Raw genomic sequence first — 18,526 nt, 5'->3', positions numbered from 1 at the left:
AACCAGCAGATGAAAGATCTCTCTCTCTCTCTCTCTCTCTCTCTCTCTAACCCTGCCTCTCAAGTAAATAAATGAATCTTAAAAAAAATAATTTCCACCTTCACTTTGGATTCTAACTTCCTGCTAATGTACACCTTAGGGGACAGCAGGTGATGGCTTAAGTATTCGATCCCTGGTAGCCATGTAGAGACCTGTATTGAGTTTCTGGATCCTGGCTTTGGAATGGCCCAACCTTGGCTGTTGCAGGAATTTTTGGAGTAAACCAGTGGAGAGAAGACCTCTGTCTCTCTCTGTCACACTACCTATAAAAAAAGAAAGTAAATAAGTAAAGATGAAAATAAAACATGAGTCACGTGGGGTCAACCTTGGGTGAGGTTGACCTGCCCAGACCAGTGTGGAGACTGTCTCACCCACGCCTGTGGCTGCAACACAGCGCCTTAGACTAGGAATTTATAAATTATAAAATCCTTTCAGTTTCCTTTGTATAGGAATAAGTATCTCTTTTTAGTGGCTGCCCAAAGTTTATCTGTTTTTAGCTCTTGGACATTAGCTTGTTTCAGGCTTTCTTCATTGTAGGCAGTGCTATCATGTGACAAAAAGATATACTTAATCCTATACAAAGGAAATCTTAGTTTATAAACCTTAGTTTGAGTTTCTCACTGTTTCCTTTTGGTATATTCTTAGATATAGATTATTGGGTCAAAGATATGGATGCTTGTTATACTCTTTTATATGTTAAAGTTTGAATTCTTTCCTTCACATCTTTTGAAAATATTTTTTCCCACTTGGGTTTGCCTTTTGGCATTTCTTTTTCTGGGAAAATGGGAAGACGTGTTGTGAGTAGAAATTCTTTGGTAAACAGCTGCTCCAGGCATCTGGGAAAAGCAATGTGGGGGGACAGAGACGTGGTTCCCACATTCACCTCCCTGTTAGCAGGCTGTTCTGATCTGACTTGCGGTGACTTGGACCCTCTGGGCTTACCCAGTACCACTGCTAAGCAGAATAAAGTCTCAGGGTGCTGGTTAGGGAGAGAAGTGTGCTTCCCCCCAGCATTTCCAGGAATATTCGGGAACCGCGTGTGAGATCAGTTCCTTTTTTTTCCCTCTATGTCATGGTAAAAACTAAATTCATGGCCGGCACCGCGGCTCACTTGGCTAATCCTTTGCCTGCAGCGCCAGCACCCCGAGTTCTAGTCCCAGTCAGGGTGCCAGATTCTATCCCAGTTGCCCCTCTTCCAGTTCAGCTCTTGGCTGTGGCCCGGGAGTGCAGTGGAGGATGGCCCAAGTCCTTGGGCCCTGCACCCCATGGGAGACCAGGAGAAGCACCTGGCTCCTGCCTTCGGATCAGCGCAGCGCGCTGGCCGCAATGCACCAGCCGTAGCGGCCATTTTGGGGTGAACCAAAGGAAGGAAGACCTTTCTCTCTGTCTCTGTCTCTCACTGTCTAACTCTGCATATCAAAACAAACAAACAAAAACAAACAAACAAAAAACCTAAATTTACTTTGTCCTGTTGGTGTTCATGCCAAGTTTCAGGAAAGTGAAGTGCTGAGATTACTTTTTTATTTTTTATTTTTTTTTTTAACTTTTATTTAATGAATATAAATTTCCAGTGTACAGCTTATGGATTACAATGGCTTCCCCCCCCCAATAACTTCCCTCCCACCTGCAACCCTCCCCCCTCCCGCTCCCTCTCCCCTTCCATTTGCATCAAGATTCATTTTCAATTCTCTTTATATACAGAAGATCAATTTAGTATAAAGATTTCAACAGTTTGCACCCACATAGAAACACAAAGTGAAACATACTGTTTGAGTACTAGTTATAGCATTAAATCACAATGTACAGCACATTAAGGACAGAGATCCCACATGAGGAGCAAGTGCACAGTGGCTCCTGTTGTTGACCCAACAAATTGACACTCTAGTTTATGGCGCCAGTAACCATCCTAGGCTGTCGTCATGAGTTGCCAAGGCTATGGAAGCCTTCCAAGTTCACCGACTCTGATCATATTTAGACAAGGTCATAAAAGACAGAGTGAGGATAGTAACCAATGATCCTAAGAGTGGCATTTACCAGGTTTGAACAATTCTACAGCATGAAGTGGGGAAGAGGACCATCAGTACACACAGGTTGGGAGTAGAGCCATTGGTGGTAGAGTAGAGGTTATGATTACAAAGGAATGAGGCCCAAGTGCACTAGACAGGGCCTAGAACAAAGGACAGAGTCATTATTAGAGGAGCTAAGAAAGGTGCTGTCTAAGCTACAATGAAGTTTTCTGATTGAGAGGCAAATAGAACCTGATAGAAGGGGCTTGATAATAATCTGGTGGGCTTTAGGCCTTGTAAATTCAGAGGCCCAGACCTATCTATCTCTTCACATGGGGTATATCCTAAGGGAGGTGTGAACCTCCTAGGGGAAGGCACTCTGTTGACTTTCATTACTTGGCTGGCCTGGGAGGAGAGCTGGCCAGGTAAAGGCAGGTGGCATCTCTAACAAGAAATTTACAGTTCTGCCTGCAATGTTGCTGACCCTACTTGACCATCCCCTCAGCTGCAGTGGTCACTTTGGAAGTTGGGCTGAGTGAAGGGCTTTTCAGCTTAGAGCCAATAAGATCTGTGGCTCTGACCTGGGCATCCTTCGACTCCAGGGCAGGTCCATTTCCAGTGATCCAACTCTTGGCAGAGCTGCCAGGGCTCTTCACAAGCTGACTTCTGCTGAAGCCCAGGCTTACCACATTGAAAGCCACTGCAGTGGACTGGCCTGTTGGGTCTCCTTGAGGGCAGATCACTGTACAGATCAGCCATTAATAGGCCTGCCACCCATTGCTTCTGATGCCGAGCTTTCTTTTCCTCCTGGTTTGTGTTAAAGCAGACCAGAGGATGCAAGTCAAGGGAGTGCCCGTTTCCCATCTCTAATCTTCGGTGGCCTGAACTACAAGTCTATAGTCACAGGCATGTTCTGTAGTAGTTTTTCTAAGGTAGACAATGCCCATGAGGAAAATTATATTCTCACTTTAAAACTTTCTTTCCCTTTGGTCTGAAAGGGAGGTTTTTTCTACTTACTGTATACTTCGCTGATGGCGAAGTGAATCTAGCTATGAGATTATTATTTGAGTTCTTATTTTGGCTATGCTATTGCAGAAAAATGTTAGCCATGTCTTTTATAAGGTCTAAAGATTAAATTGTGCATCCTACAGATTCCTTCATAATAGAATTAGTTTCCTACCTTGAAGAGAATAGAGAAATGAAAGAACAAGTTGGGCTTAGAATAGAGAAATGAGGGAGCAAGTCCTAGATCGCTTGCTGACAATAGCAATATCACATGAGTACTTAGCAAACCTTTTCAACCATTAGATAACAACTTAAGAAAACATTTACCAGAAGGTCCAATGCCTTCTATAAATTTTAAGAATCATGTATTTGAAAACACCTCTTAAATATCTAACATGGTGTAGTTTGTTTAGCCAGTAAACTTAAGCACAACCATCTAAAATGTTTTTAGTTTCTTTCTACCAACAAGTCTAAAACATATGATACACAGATTCAGGTCCCACAAATTAAAATGTATCTTTGATTGATTTTAGCAGCTTAAATTTATGGACAATCTTATCTATAAGCCATTTAAAATAAAACTCTTAATAAAATTTCCCCATGTGGACATACAATATGTACACACATATAATATAGCATAATAGACCAATACATCAATTTTCATAATAGCTTTTAAAATCTTTAACTCTTTTTGTAGATTGCCAATTGATTTGAATTGCTTTTTCTTTTTAGTAACCTCAGTTAACCATACTTTCTCTCAGTTGGTACTGTTAATACATTATTGGCTTCATCTGTTTACAGAGCCATCCCAAAGTACTGAATACAATAAAAGTGGCTGGAAAAAGTCCATAGGAACCTATAGGAGGACAGCTAAACACAGAACCAACAACGCTTTAGTTTTATGAGCAGCAGATATTCAAATTTTTGAAAAAAGCACATATTTAAATAACCCATAGCTCTTAATAAAAATTCAGCTGTTTTTGAACAATTAGAATTTAACAGACATCAAGAGAACATAATAGATTACTTGAACACATTGCTTTAACAGAGCATCAGAGTTTAATTCTATGTCAAAGAGAAATTGAGCTTCCTGTGATCTTTTGCTGTGAGGTTTCCTTCCTTTACCTTCTTTCATATTGGTGACCATGTTTCTGTGTTTCTGTGTGTAACACATCTTTAAGCATCTTTTGCAGGGCAGGATGAGTGGCAACAAATTCTTTCAGTTTCTGTTTGCTATGAAAAGTCTTAATTTCACCTTCATTCACAAATGAGAGCTTTGCAGGATATAGTATTCTGGGCTGGCAGTTTTTCTCTCTTAGTACCTGGGCTATGTCTCGCCATTCCCTTCTAGCTTGTAGGGTTTCTGATGAGAAGTCTGCTGTGAGTCTAATTGGAGATCCTCTAAGAGTGATCCGACGTTTCTCTCTTGCACCTTTTAGGATCTTTTCTTTATGTTTCACTGTGGTGAGTTTGATTACAACATGTCGTGGTGAGGATCTCTTTTGGTCATGTTTATTAGGGGTTCTATAAGCTTCCTGTACTAAGATGCCTCTGTCCTTCTCCAAACCTGGGAAATTTTCTGCTAGTATCTCACTGAAAATGCCTTCTAATCCTTTCTCCCTCTCCATGCCTTCAGGAACTCCTAGAACCCGAATGTTGGGTTTTTTAATAGTATCCTGTAAATTCCTGACAATATTTTTTAGATTTCTAATTTCTTCTTCTTTTCTTTGCTTTGCCTGTTTCCTTTCCTGTTCTCTGTCTTCTAAGTCTGATATTCTCTCTTCTGCTTCGCCCATTCTGTTTTTAAGGCTCTCTAATGTGTTTGTCATTTGATCTATTGAATTCTTCATTTCATTATGATTTCTCGTCACTATCAGAGTTTCTTGTTCCACTAGTTGTTTCATTTCATTTTGATTCCTCCTTAATATTTCACTTTCACGAGAGAGATTTTCTATCTTGTCCATGAAGGATTTCTGTAGTTCAAGAATTTGTTTTTGAGAACTTCTTAATGTTCTTATCAATTTTTTGAGATCTGCTTCTTGCATTTCTTCGATCTCATCATCTTCATAATCTTGAATTGGGGTGTCTTTTTCATTTGGGGGCGTCATAGTTTCTTCCTTGTTCTTGTTAGCTTGGTTTTTGCGTTTGTTGTTTGGCATGTTGGAGATATTTGGTTTCTTCACTGTGGTGTTTTTTCTTGTTACACTATGGCTCTATATTAAGTGGACTGTCTGCTTTCAGTGGAGCCTTAGAGGCTTGAGATGAGTGTGGCCTGAGAGCTGTGTTTGGTTCCTCAGGGTTGAGGGTGTGTCAAGGATGACACTCCCAGGTTAGGTGTGGTAAATCTCTCTTTCTTTTTTTGATTTAAAAGGGAAGTAATTCCGCACAGCTGAACATAATTGGAGGTAGTTAGCAGGCAAATGATATACCCACAGGAGCCAGAGATCGGAAGCTCTTTCCCAAGGACCACACAGGGAATCTCTGCTGCCCTCAGTGTGGGCTCCAGTTCTCCTGCAGTCTCCCACTGGGTTGCCAAGTTAGATGCTAATCTCCTGTTATTTCACCCCTCCCCACAGAGTCAGGTTTTTCTGCTAGGCTCAGGGCTGGTGCAGACCTGAGGTCGCCCTGCTTATGACGTATTTCCAAAATGGCGCCTGCTCTGTCTTGCTCGCCTGTGAGAGGTGAGCGGAGAGAGAGAAACTTGTGTCCGTATCAGTCACTTTTTTTATTTTTTTTTTTTCTCTCTCTTCTAGTTAGCCTGGTGAACTTTTCCCCACGGAGTTTCAAGCCTCGTTCCCTCTAGCCTCCTCTTTCCGCTTGCCTGCTGGTATCTCGGGCTATTGAGGTTCGGCTCACCTCGCGTTCCAGCGCTGGTGCGTTGAGTCTGCCGCTGGTGTCCCGAACTTGGGCTCCCACGCTCTCCACGCAGGTCCACTGTGAATCACTAGTTCCGGAAGAGTTTCCTCTGCTGTTTCATCCCCTACTCTTCCTTGACACTGCAGTATCTCCACTTATATTGAACTTTCTCTCCCCCCGGACTAAGTGTGCTTCCTGCCTATTCCGCCATCTTGCCGCCTCGAGATTACTTTTTTAAACATTGACATTCTTTTTTAATTTTTATTTTTAAAAAGACATAAAATTTTTATATTAAAGGCAGAGTTAGATACACACTGAGAAAGAGAGAGAGAGAGGAGGAGGAGAGAGAGAGAAAGAAAGGGAGAGAGATCTTCCATCTGCTGATTCATTCCTCAGACAGCTGCTATGGCCAGGGCTGAGCCAGGCTGAAGCCAGAAACCAGGAGCTTCATCCAGATTTCCCACGTGGGAGCAGGGGCCCAAGCACTGGGGCCATCTGCAGCTGCTTTCCCAGGTGCATTAGCAGGGAGCTGGATCAGACGTGGAGCAGCCGGGACTTGAACCTGTGCCAATATGGGATGCTGACACTACATTGAGCAGCTTAACCCACTGTGCTACAATGCCAGCCCCAACACTCCTTTTTTAAGACAGTCAACCTTTTAGGTCATTTGATAGGTTAAGGCTGTTCTTGGCACAAGGGCACTTCCAGTTTGCGCTGTAGCTCTGCTTCTGAGATGATCTTTCCTGTGGGAAGGGCTTTGTCCTCCCTGCCTTAGGATCCCAGCATGCACAGTGGTGTCTATGGGTGTCATCAGTACAGGGCGAGGGTGTGATGGGGTGGACAGTGGGAAGGGTGTAGCCTGGAGTTGTCAGGAGTGCGGGCTGTGGTGCTCACAGCCTGCACCCTGGCTCCAAGGCCTTTCAGCTGAGGTTCAGTTTACTTCTCTGTAAACTGAGGATAGAATGGCCACAACCTTTGGGACTGTGCTGTGCTCTAAGTGGGCCAAGGCGTGTGGTCTCAGCAGCAGACGTGGGCACCGAGGTGCTCGCTCAGTGGGACCGTTACCAAGAGCGGGGCGTGGGGTGGGAACAGGGAGGGCTGTTTCTCAGGGCTTTGGTTCCTCACCAGGGACAGTCAGGCTGACTGAGTTCTCTTTGTCAGGACGGAGAGACACCGTTCTTCCTGAGTGTCCAGGGGGGTCACGAGGAATGCAGCCAAGTGCTCCTGGAGGCGGGAAGTGACATCAACGTCAGAAATAAGGTAGGTGACCCGAGACTGGGCCCTGCATTGCTCTACTCACTGGGTTTTTGTGGGATTAATATTTATGATGTTTCTTGGTAAACATGAGTAATATACCTCTGAGAGCCCAGTTAACTCTCTCCAAGTGTTTCTTCTTTTCTCTGGGGGAAGAGTCTCTTGCCAGTGGGGCACCTGTCACTTCCTGTACACAGGACTCTCCTCTTGTCCTGGGGGGCTTCTCTGTAGCACCTGGCTGCACCTGCTTTGCACAGCAGTGCTGGAGAGGATGTGTGCTGGCTAAAGCTCGGTGCCGGCCGCTGGCATCGTTTCCCAGGTTGCCTGGTGCTCTGGGCTGTCTGAGGCTGTGTTGTTATCTTCCTTTTCTTAGGTCAGAAAGCCATGGTTTGAAAAGTCGAGGAAGTTGTCCAGGATTGTTTGACAGGGGATGGTGGGCTGGGGGCTGGGGGTGGGGGTTACACTTGTGTCAGATGCCAGGACCTGAGCTTCTCACTGCACAGGGGCTACAGGTCCACGTGACCTCTTTCTTCTGTTTTTCTAATTAATTTTGACTTTTGATGGAAACAACTCATGACCTAAACATTTGAGTAGTACCACTGGATAAACCTTCCTGAACCCTGCAGCTAGGTTTCACTCCTCAGAACTCATTCGGTACTGGTTTCTTTATTCTCCCCAGAGCTCTCCACCCCCACCACCGGCCCAGCACACAGGTGCACCTCCTGTGCACTCACTTCCATGGTGGTGGTAGTCTGTGTGTTTTTTAACTGCAGTTATGTCTTGGGCATCTTTATGTTGGCACAATGTTTAAACAGCACCTTTTCAGGAGGACAGGTCCTGTTTTATGCTTTATATCCTGCTGGTGGGAGTACCCGTTTGTGCAACCCTCTAGGACAGCAACTTGTCACTTTCCTTGCACCCACACATGGGAAGTTATGTTAAGACACTGCTCTAGAGGCTGGCATTGTGGCATAGTGGATAAAGCCACTGCCCATATGGGTGCTGGCTCATGTTCCCACTGCTGCAATTCTGCAGTTCTTCCTGCTATTGGCCTGGGTGGTGGGGACTGGGGACCTCCGAGCAAGCCTGTATTTCTCCCAGTTCTGGAGGTTGGCACTTGACGCTGGCAGGGTTGATTCTGGTAAGATCTCTCAGGCTTGCAGACGGTGCTCTCCTTGCTGTACCCTCACATGGTGCCAGGAGGACCTACTGCTCTCTGGTCTTCTTGGTGCCGATCCTGAGGTTGAAGGCCCCACCTTGTGATCTAAGCCACCCAGTTCTGTCACAGTGGGGCCAGGGCTCCATAGGAAATTTGGAGGAACTCAGAGGCTCGTTCATTGCACATGTGGTCCCCAGGGCTCCAACACTTGAGGGAGACGCGTTAGGTTTTCTTTCGTAACTGGCTGTCCCTTTCCCTGGGTTAACTGGTTACCATGTGACAAACAGCATAGAGCCAGACCTCACTGGATCCCCTCCCCCGCCCTCTGGCTGTCCTTTCAGCTCAACATAAGCGCTTTGCAGACTGCAGCCCGGAATGGCCAGATATCCCTCGTTAAGTTTCTTCTTCGAGAGAAGGTGGACCTGCACCAGGGCCCAGATGTAAGTCTCTTCCATGATGCAGGCCTTGGCGCTGGCAGCCCTGGGGGAGCGCCGCTGGTGGTTGTGCCCACACAACCACCCTCGTCCCAGAGGGGCTCCTGGCAAGGCTGCCTGGCTCCTTCTGGAAGCTGAGTCTTAACCCTGAGAAGTCAAATCTGAGACGGGAATTTGAGGGCCATTGAAGTTCTGAACAGAACGAATTCGTGACGTTTGAAATTCTCATTTTTGCTGCACTAAAGCTTGCTTTGAGTCTCCAGGGGCAATTCTGTATGAGTGTTGTCTTTTGGGAAAATAATGAGGCCACCGGGGACGTGAAGAGGACTGGTCATTTTCCCTGCCCTGGGCAGCCGTGTTTTCCTGTGGGAAGTCCCTCTGTTATCCTGCCTTAGAGCTGCAGGAATTGGACCTGGCCTTGGAATTAGCAGGGCCCTCTGCTGGGATGAGGTGGGAAGCGCCCCTGTTTGCCAGGTTCTTTCCTCCTCTGAGGACATTATTTCCTGAGACCCTGCTATTTAGTGCGTTAACTCGGCGCAGAGCTGTGGTGTGGACTGCATCACAGTTGTGGCACACAGCGCTGGGCTCTGGCTCTGGACTCGCTCGCTCTTGGACAGTGCTGGGCCCCACTGCGGCAGCCGCCCTGGCAGGGAAACTGCCCACAGGAGGCTGCTTCCTCAGCAGGGGAGGCCACATGGGAAGCCATGGCTGGGTCTGCACAGTACCCCTGACCTCCCTCGTGGTGTCTGCCCCCCCCCACCCGGTGCTCGACTTCTCACCATGGTGCCCCCACCCGCCTTGTCCTCAGGGTGCTGCTGGCCTCCCCACCCTGGCTACTGCAGGTGGAGGGGCAGAAAGGTCTGGGTTCAAGTCCTGTTTCCGCATGTCCTTGCTCCATGGCCGTGGGGTGGCTTCTGATCTTTTCTGTCCTCGTGATAAAGGAGGGACTGGATGTGCCTGGACAGCATCACCTGTGTCTGGAACGCAGCTGAGTTCTCCTGGCGCTGAAGGTCACGTTAGCTTGCATTCGGGCCACTCACTGGTCCTCGGCCCCCACCCTCGCACAGGGCTGCCTCCTTCTCCACTTACCCTCTCTCGCTCCTTCACTTCTTTGCTTTTTCCTTCCCTCCCTGCCCAGCTGTTCCTCTCCCGCCCACATTTTGTCTGGGGCTGCCCCCGGTACTCTGTGTGGTGGAGGTGTGTGTGGACCTGGCAGGAGCCCCGCATGGGGATGGGTGAGGGCGGAAGGTGTGGCCAGGAAGACAGGCAGTTTGGCCCCAGATGAGGAGATGGGGAGCAGGCTGCATACGGCTCTTGAGCTCACCTGGGAGAGCAGGTGCTCTGGGGAGTAGGGGCTCTCAGTTCCACAGTGCAAGAAATGTAGGCTCTCTTCCCCTGGGGTGGTTCCCACTGCCCCTCAGCTCAGCCTAACACTGCCTGAGCTCCCTGCTGGTGCTGTCCTATCCTCCCACCTCACACTTGCTCCCCGACGATTTGTAATTGCACATTTCTTGTGTGACTTTAAAAGGATTCCCGAGAATGGGCTTTGTTCACCATTAAATCTCTGGCACCCTGAAAAGGGCCTGGCCCACAGCAGGTGCACAGGATACAGTTCCAGAGGGGCGAAGGGTCGAGCAGGTCTGCGTGGCAGCCTCGATGGCCAAGGTTGCTGACACCTGCTGGAGTTGCTGCTTAGGGACTGCCGAGGCCAGAATCTCTGGGGCTGATGCTGGTGTTCCTCTCTGTAGCCCACGGAGTCCCCTCTGCACCTAGCGGTGACCCACAACCACATGGCCATAGTGACCAGCTTACTACAAGCGCAGCACGACACCAATGTCCTCAGTCAGGTAAGCTGGCACGTCAGAGCCCCAAGAGTGTTGTGGAGTTCTGGTCAGGGTTGAGGGGCCCTGGATACCCTTGGGGAGTATGTGCGTTCTTTCTAACCCTTCCCTTCTGTAAAAGCCTGCCACCTCACCCCCGCCAGCCACACACACATACATACACGCGGGCTTGGCCAGGACCAGGGCAAGGCGTCCTCATTGGTCAGCTCACTGGTCCCCTAGACGGGCAGCTCAGCAGGAGCTTGCCAGAGACCCTGAGATCAGCAGCCACCCCTGCCCCCTGCCACAGGGGACTCTGCACAGAGGACAAATGTGGCTTCCTTTGCCCAAAGCAAACATGACCTCTTGGAGTCAAAGTCACCTGGGATTTAATCAACCGCAGCAGAATCAAAGCCCCCTGAAAGCAAAGTCTCCCTCTGGGTGGAAATGGAAATGTGGGGGGCAGGCAGGAGGGGAGGCCTGCCCCAGGCCAGTAGCCCTCAGCCCTTCCACTGTGAAGCCGGGCCCACGCCCAGCCCTACAGTCTCCTCCAGCCCCACCTTGGTCTTTCAGTGCCCCCAAAGCTTGGGTGGAAGACACCTTTTGTTACTGAAGATACTCAGGTACTCCTATCCTGCCTAGGGGAAAGTGTTTGCTAGGTATACAGGCCCTGTGGTCAGTTTACTGACCACATGAACTCTCGAAGGAGCATGTGTGACGCTTGCCTTCTGTTACGCGTCTGGACTTAGCTGTGTCAGCCATTTTCTCAGACCAGGAGTATACATATAAAATAAGATAAAACACAAGTAAGCAAAGCAACTTGAATGTGTTTGTTGCTTCCACCAAAGCGAGAGCGCTCTTGGCTGCGTTTCCAGCTTCAGGGTCAGACAGCGTGGCAGAGTAGTGTTTATCGGCCCCGAGGTGTGATGCCCGTCCCTCTGTTCCATGCTGGTGTAGACGTTGGGCCATGTGTCAGTGGGTGTGGTAGTGTTAGCAGAGATGGCTGCAACACAGGTTCTTGTCTTCACACAAGAAATAATTCAGCCGTGAGATAGAATACTTGTAAGCATAGTAGCAAGGTTTCACGGGGTGAGGCATCTGTCGACGAATTGGGCAGGGCTGGCTTTATGACCTAGTGGGTAAAGCCGCCATCTGCAACTCTGGCATCCCAGGTGGGTGCTGGTTCAAGTCCCAAATGCGCCACTTCTGATCCAGCTCTCTGCTCATGGCCCGGGAAAAGCAGCAAAAGATGGCTGGGCCCCTGCATCCATGAGGGAGATCCGGTCCCATGGTTTAACGGAGAGAACAGGCCAGGAGGATGGCTCAGGGGGGCCGAGAGCTGAGCATGTAGTCTACGTTCAGACTGGGGCTTGTAAGGGAATGGGGAAAGGTGGGGGGCTTAATTCTTCTCGCCGTCTCTCCTCCCCCTGCTCCTGCTTCTCCTGGCCAAAGGCTTCGCTGAGCATGGATTAAGGAAAATGTCTCCCTAGGTTTTACTACTCACTGCTGTCAGACTAGGGGGAAGGCTGTGAAGATTTTTTTTTAAAGATTTATCTTATTTATTTGAAAGGCAGAGTTAGAGAGGCAGAGGGAAAGAGAGAAAGAAAGAGAGTATGTTTCTATCCGCTGATTTACTCTCCAAATGACCACTATGGCCAGAGGTGGGCTGATCTAAAACCAGGAGCCTGGAGCTTCTTCTGGGTCTCCCACGAGGGTACAGGGGCCCAAGCTCTAGGGCCATCTTCTGCTGATTTCCCAGGCACATTAACAGAGAGCTGGATCAGAAGTAGAACAGCCAGGACTCAAACAGCACCCATGTGGGATGCTGGCATGGCAGGTGGTGGTTTTACCCACTACACCACAGTGCTGGCCCCGGCTATGAAGGTTCTATTGCCCGGTGTTACCAGGCTGGGTAACCCATGTGGTGCTGAGCAGAGGGGATTCTTTCAGGGGAGCTTTCCTTGGAGGAAGGCAGGGCCCACCTGTCAGGTTGCTGGGGTAGGGGCAGGACTCGGGTGTAAAATGCTGGGCTGCTTCCATGGCTGCCCGAGGCTGCTCTGCTGTGCTCTGGCCCCCCACACACCTGGGCTAACTTCTGTCTTCCTAGCTAACAGTGTCTTGGTGGATTGCCCAGAGGGTGCACAGCCACACGTGGGTGGACCTCTAGTAACAGCTCTTGGATAATCACGCCCTCACCTCAAGCAAGTGGGTCCTGTGCTCAGGCAGGAAGCGCCTGGGCTCCGTGCTCCGTGACCCGGGGAGGTTGCCTCCATCTCTGGATCGTGTGCAAGGCTCCTTTCTGCCTGCGATCGGCTTTCCTCTCCATGACGTTCACTTGGGTGATGTTTGTGTATGATTTCACGTGTTTCTTTTGAAACTCACCTTCTCGATAAGAAAGAAGTCCTGTACATCTTCATGTATTATGATACAGAGGCTTAGACAACAGAGAAAAACATCCAGAAATTACCACTGATGGCTTCACTGAGGGGTTTCCTTCGCTTCTGTTTGTTTATTTTGTGAGAGGCTGGGGGAAGAGAGAGGGAGTTTGATTCTTTTGTCCACTGGTTCACTCCCCAAAGGCTTGCAATGGCTAGAGCCAGGCCAGGCTGCAGCTGGGAACCAGGAAGTCAGTCTGGCTCTCCGACGTGGGTGGCAGGGACCCAGGTACTTGAGCCGTCCTCCCAGGGTCTGCATTAGCAGGGAGCTGGAGTCAAGAGCTGGGACTGGGACCTGAACCCAGTACTCAGGTACAGGACCTGGGTGTCCAAACTGCTGGCAGAAGGTCTGTTCCCTGTATGTTTATATTTTAATTAAGCTCCGCTAAATAAAGTGTTATTGTTTCCTAAGGTTTTTAATGTTATAGGCACTTCACATTTCAAAATAACCTCTGGGGGGGCATTTGGTGTGGCAGTTAGGATGCTGCTTGGGATGCCTGTGCCCCACACTGGAATGCTTGGGTTTGGTCCTGGAGCCACTCCTGACTCCAGCTGAATACCAGGCTCCCATTTTTTTTTTTTTTATTTGACAGGCAGAGTTAGACAGTAAGAGAGATAAACAGAGAGAAAGGTCTTCCTTCCGTTGGTTCACTCCCCAAATGGCCGCCATGGCCAGCACTGCACCGATCCAAAGTCAGGAGCCAGGTGCTTCTTCCTGGTCTCCCATGCGGGTGCAGGGGCCCAGCAGTTGGGCCATCCTCCATTGCCCTCCCGGGCTGCAGCAGAGAGCTGGACTGGAAGAGGAGCAACAGGGACTAGAACCTGGTGCCCATATGGGATGCTGGCGCCGCAGGCAGAGGATTAACCAAGTGAGCCATGGCGCCGCCCCCCCCCCCCGTTTTTTTCCTAAGATTTATTCATTTATTTGAAGGCAGAGTTACAGAGAGGCAGAGGCAGAGAGAGAGGTCTTCCATCTGCTGGCTCACTCCCTAGATGGCTGCAAGGGTCGGAGTTACGCTGGTCCGATGTCAGGAGCCAGGAGCTTCTTCCGGGTCTGCCACCTGGGTGCAGGGGCCCAAGGACTTGGGCCATGCTCTACTGCTTTCCCAGGCCATAGCAGAGAGCTGGATCAAAAGTGGAGCAGCTGGGATTCGAACTGGTGCCCATATGGTATGCTGGCACTACAGACAATGGCTTTACCTGCCAAGCCTTAGTGCTGGCTCTAGGCTCCTGGTTTTGACCCTAAACTGGGGCATCTGGGGGCTGACCCAACAGATCGGGGTATTCTCTGTGACTTTGTCTTTCTGCCTTTTAAAGTCATTTTTTATTGTGGTAAAGTATGCAAAATTTACCATTGTAACCATTTTTTTATTAGTTTTTTTTTTGTTTTGGTTTGGTTTTTTTTTTTTTTTTTGGACAGGCAGAGTGGACAGAGAGAGAGAGAGAGAGACAGAGAGAAAGGTCTTCCTTTGCTGTTGGTTCACCCTCCAATGTCCGCCGCTGCTGGCATGCTGCAGCCGGCGCACCGCGCTGATCCGAAGGCAGGAGCCAGGTGCTTCTCCTGGTCTCCCATGGGGTGCAGGGCCCAAGCACTTGGGCCATCCTCCACTGCACTCCCTGGCCACAGCAGAGAGCTGGCCTGGAAGAGGGGCAATCGGGACAGAATCTGGCACCCTGACCGGGACTAGAACCCGGTGTGCTGGCACCGCAGGCAGAGGATTAGCCTATTGAGCCACGGCGCCGGCCTGTAACCATTTTTAAGCATACAGTTCTGAGGTGTTAATTATTCACATTTTTGTGTCACTATTGCCACTGTCTACTTCTAGAACTTTGCCCTCTCCCCAAACTAAGATCTTGAACCTGCTAAACAGCAGCCCCTCTCCCTGCTCCCAGGCCCTGGCAGCCATCATTCATGCCCGTTCTCCGTGAAGTTGCTCCTGGTGCCCCACGCTGGTGTCATTTCAGGGTTGCCTACTTTCCAGCATATAGATTAGCACAGTTCACTTGCGCTTCCCTCAGTTTTTCGTTGCTATGATGCCTGTCCCTGTATCGTTTAAACCTGTGACACCACTCTCTTCCTGAGTCTGTGGGACACTTTTCCTGGCCCTGCCCTTTCACTGTGAAGCCCCCTCCTTATTGCGCTCCTTGAAGTTTTCTTAATCTCCCATGGCAGAGGCAGCAAACCCCACTACACGTGGCCGCCGACCTTGGGGACGTGGAACTGGTGGAGACCCTGCTGCAGGCAGGCTGCGACTTGAAGGCCGTGGACAAGGTGATTGCCTTTGCTGTTGCTTCCCGTGGCTGTCGGCTGGGAGAGGGGCTGCTCCCAGTCATGAGCCAGTCCTCATCCCAGTGCCCCAGCGCTGAGCTCAGCAGCTTCCCATTCCACAGCCCACGCTGCTGGCTTTCCCCCTGAAGTCACGGTAAGAGAGCTCACTTTTCTGTGCCTGCCACTCCTTTCTAATCATGAAAGTAGCCCCGGCCCCTTGTGGACGATTTGGGGAACAGACCCAGCAAGGAGGGTGAGTGCCGCCACCCATAGCTCCAGGTTGGTTCCTTAGGCCACCTGCCACGTCAGTCCTGACCTTCCTTGTGTGGTTTATTCTACTTCTCTGTTGCTGTGCAGTGCTCCCATGGCCATTTTGAGGGCTAGGGTCTGTAGCGTGAGGCATGGGTTCACAGGGTGCCCGAGCTGTGCTGGCCTGCTTGGAGATCTTCTCCAGGTTCTTTCCTTCACCCTCTCTCTTTCTGGGGTCTGGCACAAAGTGGGCTCTGACACATATTTAGTGCATGAAAGAACGACCCTTCCTGCCTGTGACTGTTACTAGAGATAACGTTTCCAAGCTGAATTTAAGTCTGGCTAGGAAGAAAGGAGCCCAGGTTTCAGGTGGATTGGACTTTTCCAGAAGCCTTCTCAGCCCAAGGCAGGGCAGGGTGTTTGGACCCACTCCAGCCTCCGCCCCTCTGAGGTTTGCTCACAGCTTGAAAATGTTCCCCAAATAGGCTAATTATGGTGATTCAAAAGGTTTTGCAGGCCAAAATTGAGACAGCATACAATTAGAGGCTTGGTCGATGCCTGGAAAACCCAGTTCTTCTTAATTGCATTACTGTCTCTTTTGGGTTTGGGGCTGATTACTTCCACCACTAATTTTCCATGTTCCCTGCGTCTTGGTGCCTGGACGGTAACCCCAGTGTTGGAGTGGGGGAAGTGTGCTGTGGCAGCCATCTAGGACGAGGATTGTGCGATATGTTTATAGATCTCTAAGGACAGACATACAGGTTTCTAAGATTGAAACAACTTCTGGGTTATTTAAAAAAATTTAATTTGAGAGAGACAGAAAGAGGGGCGAGGGGAGATCCTTCATTTACTGGTTCTTCCCCAAATGCCTGCAACAGACAGGGTTAGGGCAGGCCAAACCTACATGGTTATCAGGGACCCAAGTACTTGAGCTGCATTCCAGGGTGACATCAGCAGGAAGGTGGGTAGGAAGTAGAGCTGGAACTCAAACCCAGGCCCTCTGACATGGGATGAGGGTGTGCCAAGGGAATCATTTTTTTTAATGCCCAGACCAACGTTTTATTGAGCTTATGCAGCTAACAAACTTCTAAACAGTGCCAATTGACAAAGTTTTGCTGAATATTACAGCTGTGTCTGCTAAACACACCTCTCTCTGAGATTTAAAAACAAAAAAGAAAGTTAACAAATACCGAGAGAGAGAATGAAGACACACATCTCGAGTCTCCCAGGAAGGCAAAATAAAATGCCATGTGGCTTGGTCCTCGGCGTTCACCATGCCTAGAGTGCTGCTGCTACCACCACCGTCTCCCCTCCCTGCCAGCGGCTGGGTAGGGGCGGGAGCAAGGTCACCGTGGGCATGCTGCAAACACAGCCCCTGCCACCACCGTCTCCCCTCCCTGCCAGAGGCTGGGTAGGGGTGGGGAGCAAGGTCACCGTGGGCATGCTGCAAACACAGCCCCTGCCACCACCGTCTCCCCTCCCTGCCAGAGGCTGGGTAGGGGTGGGAGCAAGGTCACTGTGGGCATGCTGCAAACACAGCCCCTGCCACCACCGTCTCCCCTCCCTGCCAGAGGCTGGGTAGGGGTGGGAGCAAGGTCACCGTGGGCGTGCTGCAAACACAGCCCCTGCCACCACCGTCTCCCCTCCCTGCCAGAGGCTGGGTAGGGGTGGGGAGCAAGGTCACCGTGGGCATGCTGCAAACACAGCCCCTGCCACCACCGTCTCCCCTCCCTGCCAGAGGCTGGGTAGGGGTGGGAGCAAGGTCACTGTGGGCATGCTGCAAACACAGCCCCTGCCACCACCGTCTCCCCTCCCTGCCAGCGGCTGGGTAGGGGCGGGAGCAAGGTCACCGTGGGCATGCTGCAAACACAGCCCCTGCCACCACCGTCCCCTCCCTGCCAGCGGCTGGGTAGGGGCGGGAGCAAGGTCACCGTGGGCATGCTGCAAACACAGCCCCTGCCACCACCGTCCCCTCCCTGCCAGCGGCTGGGTAGGGGCGGGGAGCAAGGTCACCGTGGGCGTGCTGCAAACACAGCCCCTGCCACCACCGTCTCCCCTCCCTGCCAGCGGCTGGGTAGGGGCGGGAGCAAGGTCACCGTGGGCATGCTGCAAACACAGCCCCTGCCACCACCGTCCCCTCCCTGCCAGCGGCTGGGTAGGGGCGGGGAGCAAGGTCACCGTGGGCGTGCTGCAAACACAGCCCCTGCCACCACCGTCTCCCCTCCCTGCCAGCGGCTGGGTAGGGGCGGGAGCAAGGTCACCGTGGGCATGCTGCAAACACAGCCCCTGCCACCACCGTCCCCTCCCTGCCAGCGGCTGGGTAGGGGCGGGGAGCAAGGTCACCGTGGGCGTGCTGCAAACACAGCCCCTGCCACCACCGTCTCCCCTCCCTGCCAGCGGCTGGGTAGGGGCGGGAGCAAGGTCACCGTGGGCGTGCTGCAAACACAGCCCCTGCCACCACCGTCCCCTCCCTGCCAGCGGCTGGATAGGGGCGGGGAGCAAGGTCACTGTGGGCATGCTGCAAACACAGCCCCTGCCACCACCGTCTCCCCTCCCTGCCAGCAGCTGGGTAGGGGCGGGGAGCAAGGTCACCGTGGGCATGCTGCAAACACAGCCCCTGCCACCACCGTCTCCCCTCCCTGCCAGAGGCTGGGTAGGGGCGGGGAGCAAGGTCACCGTGGGCATGCTGCAAACACAGCCCCTGCCACCACCGTCTCCCCTCCCTGCCAGAGGCTGGGTAGGGGCGGGAGCAAGGTCACCGTGGGTGTGCTGCAAACACAGCCCCTGCCACCACCGTCCCCTCCCTGCCAGAGGCTGGGTAGGGGTGGGGAGCAAGGTCACCGTGGGCGTGCTGCAAACACAGCCCACCCTGGGGCTCTGACGGCAGACTGCTGAGCAGAGCCCATTCCCTGGGAGTAGCACAGGGAGCCCAGGTCCTCCAGGCGGCCTGAGATGGCGACCCACACACCTCAGCAGGGGACCTCGCCCCTTTGTCCAGTG

The 18,526-nt window shown here is 51.1% G+C and overlaps 1 protein-coding gene across 1 annotated transcript in view; it reads left to right on the top strand.

The window, feature by feature from the left end:
- ANKDD1B (ankyrin repeat and death domain containing 1B) overlaps positions 1-18,526 on the top strand; it is a 48,219-nt gene that overhangs the window by 22,562 nt on the left and 7,131 nt on the right. The window contains exons 8-11 of the mRNA XM_062211969.1: positions 7,068-7,166; positions 8,661-8,759; positions 10,502-10,600; positions 15,182-15,280. Coding sequence (XP_062067953.1) covers positions 7,068-7,166; positions 8,661-8,759; positions 10,502-10,600; positions 15,182-15,280 — 396 coding nt within the window. The remainder of the gene's footprint in view (positions 1-7,067; positions 7,167-8,660; positions 8,760-10,501; positions 10,601-15,181; positions 15,281-18,526) is intronic.

The sequence above is a fragment of the Lepus europaeus genome, chromosome 15, assembly GCF_033115175.1.
Source record: "Lepus europaeus isolate LE1 chromosome 15, mLepTim1.pri, whole genome shotgun sequence".
NCBI lineage: Eukaryota > Metazoa > Chordata > Mammalia > Lagomorpha > Leporidae > Lepus > Lepus europaeus.
The sequence above is the reverse complement of the archived record's forward strand: the minus strand, read 5'-3'. Positions and strand labels throughout refer to the sequence as shown.